A 2,738-nucleotide genomic window follows, 5' to 3' on the forward strand; every position below is an offset into this window, starting at 1 on the left:
CCCTTTCATCTTCCTGCTACTAATTAGGCATAGTAACTGCTCCCCACTCTTTCAAATTACCGCTAACTTCTAGACCGAGTGGATCCAGCTTAAGCCCAAGAACAGAATTCAGCTGGCCCATATCGGCAGCTGTGGCCTGTTTCCTTCTTCTCACATATACTTTAATTGGGCCTTTATCAGTGTCGTTCCATTAAGCCTATATAGATTAAGTTGTGTCATGTGTGTATGGGTTAAGTTGCCTATATGGATTAAGCTAACTTACTGTATGTTACTTTTTTTTTAAGTATATAATATTTATATACGGCAAATGCAAAAATAAACTCACACGCCCTCCTCAACTTTGGTGAGGTTTGAACCCCTGACCTCGTAGGAGGCCAAGGACTACGATACCGCTAGGCCAAAGGCCCTTTGGTTACTGTTTGTTACTTGTGTTGAATAAACTGTCCGAATGATATAAATGACCATTTTACCCTTGCTGTTGATTTCGTCAAATGCAAGGATCGCAAGAAATCCACATTTTTTGAATTTTGAAACATTTTCATGTTTACAAGTCAAGAGGCATGATATCATGAAGGGGTCACAAAAAAAGAGTTAACAACCACCTCAACAATGATGGCATAATACATGGTATTTATCATGTGACTTGTCACACCATATTCTGATGAATCTTATTATTAGACTCAAAGGCCTCCACTCAACTCCACTAAAAAATCTTATGTGATGATGGTGCTGCTACTAAGAGCATATACAATAGTATTATTTGAGCTCACCTGACTTTAATTTCACATTATGTAATGATTTGCTACTCTCATGAGAAATATGCACATCCTGAGACATGAGCAAGCAGCTTATTTTAGACCATTTGAATGAGCTTGATTATTGCCACTTATGAGAAGTCTATCATATCTATTATGGCTTACGTGTTGTTGGATAACCGTGGGTGTTCGGGCAAGCTTGTGCATACAGCAAAAGAAAACCCCAGTGGCCTTGAGAAGAGGAGCCCCAAGGCCTAACTTTGATTTACCCGTTGAGCCTGCCCTCAAGGTGGAGCTATTGATTGTATAAGTAATGAGGTATGTGTTGGTAAAACAAATGGCCATGATGATTTGCACTATCGGTTTAAACTAGCCATGATATTAGTTGATCAATTCATATTTTGCCAACTTATGATTCATAATTGACTATAAATAGTCTTGCAGGCAATTGAGAGTATCTTAGAATATTGATATCCTATTAAGTGGCCTTCACCATTTATGTCTCACCTTGGCATTTTAATTGATTATGGGGTTTTGCTAATGCCAATTTAAGACCCCATGCATGATTGCTATGTAGACCCTGCATCAATAATTATTTCGTTCTACCACTACAACAAAATGGCTTATGGGGTTTTGCTAATGCCAATTTAAGACCCCATGCATGATTGCTATGTAGACCATGCATCAATTATTATTTCGTTCTACCACTACAACAAAATGGCTTATAGGACACTAAAAATGTCTAACCGTCCTAATAGACTGTTTTATAGAAAAGTTAATAGGAACAACAATAAAAGGTCCTATCTAAAAGTGTTGCAATAACTTTATAGGATGATGTTTGGCATCATAACTCGTGTTTTATGATGTTCTTAAAGAAAGTGTCATATTAGCTATTTTATATGACATAATTTGAAAAATATGTCCTATAAGCACAAGTGACCTATAAAAAGATAAAGATGTGCTTATAGGACATTTCTCAAAAGTGTCGTATAAAATAGTTAATACAACACTTTATGTTAAAAATGTCTAAAGAACTTGGTAAGAGCCTAAAATTACCTATAGACTTATAGTAACACTTTTATACAGACAATTTATCATTTGGTACTAAAATGCTGTCTATTAGGACACCTACACACAAAATAACAGTCTACCATACAATTAAGTACATAGTCTTAGAATTGTGTAATTATTCCACTTTTTAACTAACAAAATACATCTTTACCGGGATTAAACAATTTCTCCATCTCATAAAATTGGAAAGTATGCTTAAAGGTGGACACTTGTTTCTAGGACAAACTAAAAAAGAAATTTTGGACAAATTAAAATTGAATAACTCACAGCAACACAAGGAGCAAAATTATAGTGAATTCCACTGGCCCTAACTTCAATAGCCGTAGATTCCCCAATTCTCCGAACCAAATCATCATCCCTAAGTCACAAGTTCACATAGACATATCAGCGAACACCATAGCTACAAAACGGACAACTTCAAACAGAAAAGAAACACACACTCACCTGGTAGCTCCGAGACCAATATTGTGCGGAAAAACTGTAGCGCCATATACGTTATTGTTACCATGAACAGCATCAATCCCGTACAAAATGGGAATCCCTAACCGAGAGTCGAGAGCTGATTTCTGAAATGAGTCAACCATTTCCGCCCAATCGGACGACGTTGCTTTCTCGAAAGGCCCGCTGCCACCACAACTGAGTATACTACCGATGCATAGATCTTTGATGACGGAAGGGGTGGCGACGCTGCGTTCGATCTGGGTCATCTGACCAACTTTTTCTTTTACGGTCATACGAGAGAGAAGGTCCTTGATTCTTGATTCAATTGGTTCATCTTGGTTCTTGTAGATGGGATTCCCCATTTTCGTTCAGATTGTTTTAGTGGGTTTCTTAGAAATATGTATACAGAGTGAATAGGTCAACGAGAAGAACTGATTGAGTCCACATACATGGACCATCAAACCCCCCATG

At 37.4% G+C, this 2,738-nt stretch overlaps 1 protein-coding gene across 3 annotated transcripts in view; it reads right to left on the minus strand.

The window, feature by feature from the left end:
• The window catches only part of LOC112518021 (beta-glucosidase BoGH3B-like), a 25,535-nt gene extending 22,797 nt beyond the window's left edge, over positions 1-2,738 (minus strand). For all 3 annotated transcript variants that reach the window (XM_025125528.1, XM_025125530.1, XM_025125529.1), the window contains exons 1-2: positions 2,271-2,738; positions 2,094-2,184 (exon numbers count right to left, since the gene is read on the minus strand). In XM_025125528.1, coding sequence (XP_024981296.1) covers positions 2,094-2,184; positions 2,271-2,629 — 450 coding nt within the window. In that variant the 5' untranslated portion in view covers positions 2,630-2,738. The remainder of the gene's footprint in view (positions 1-2,093; positions 2,185-2,270) is intronic.

Source organism: Cynara cardunculus (genome assembly GCF_001531365.2).
Source record: "Cynara cardunculus var. scolymus isolate 2C chromosome LG 9, CcrdV1, whole genome shotgun sequence".
Taxonomy (NCBI): Eukaryota; Viridiplantae; Streptophyta; class Magnoliopsida; order Asterales; family Asteraceae; genus Cynara; species Cynara cardunculus.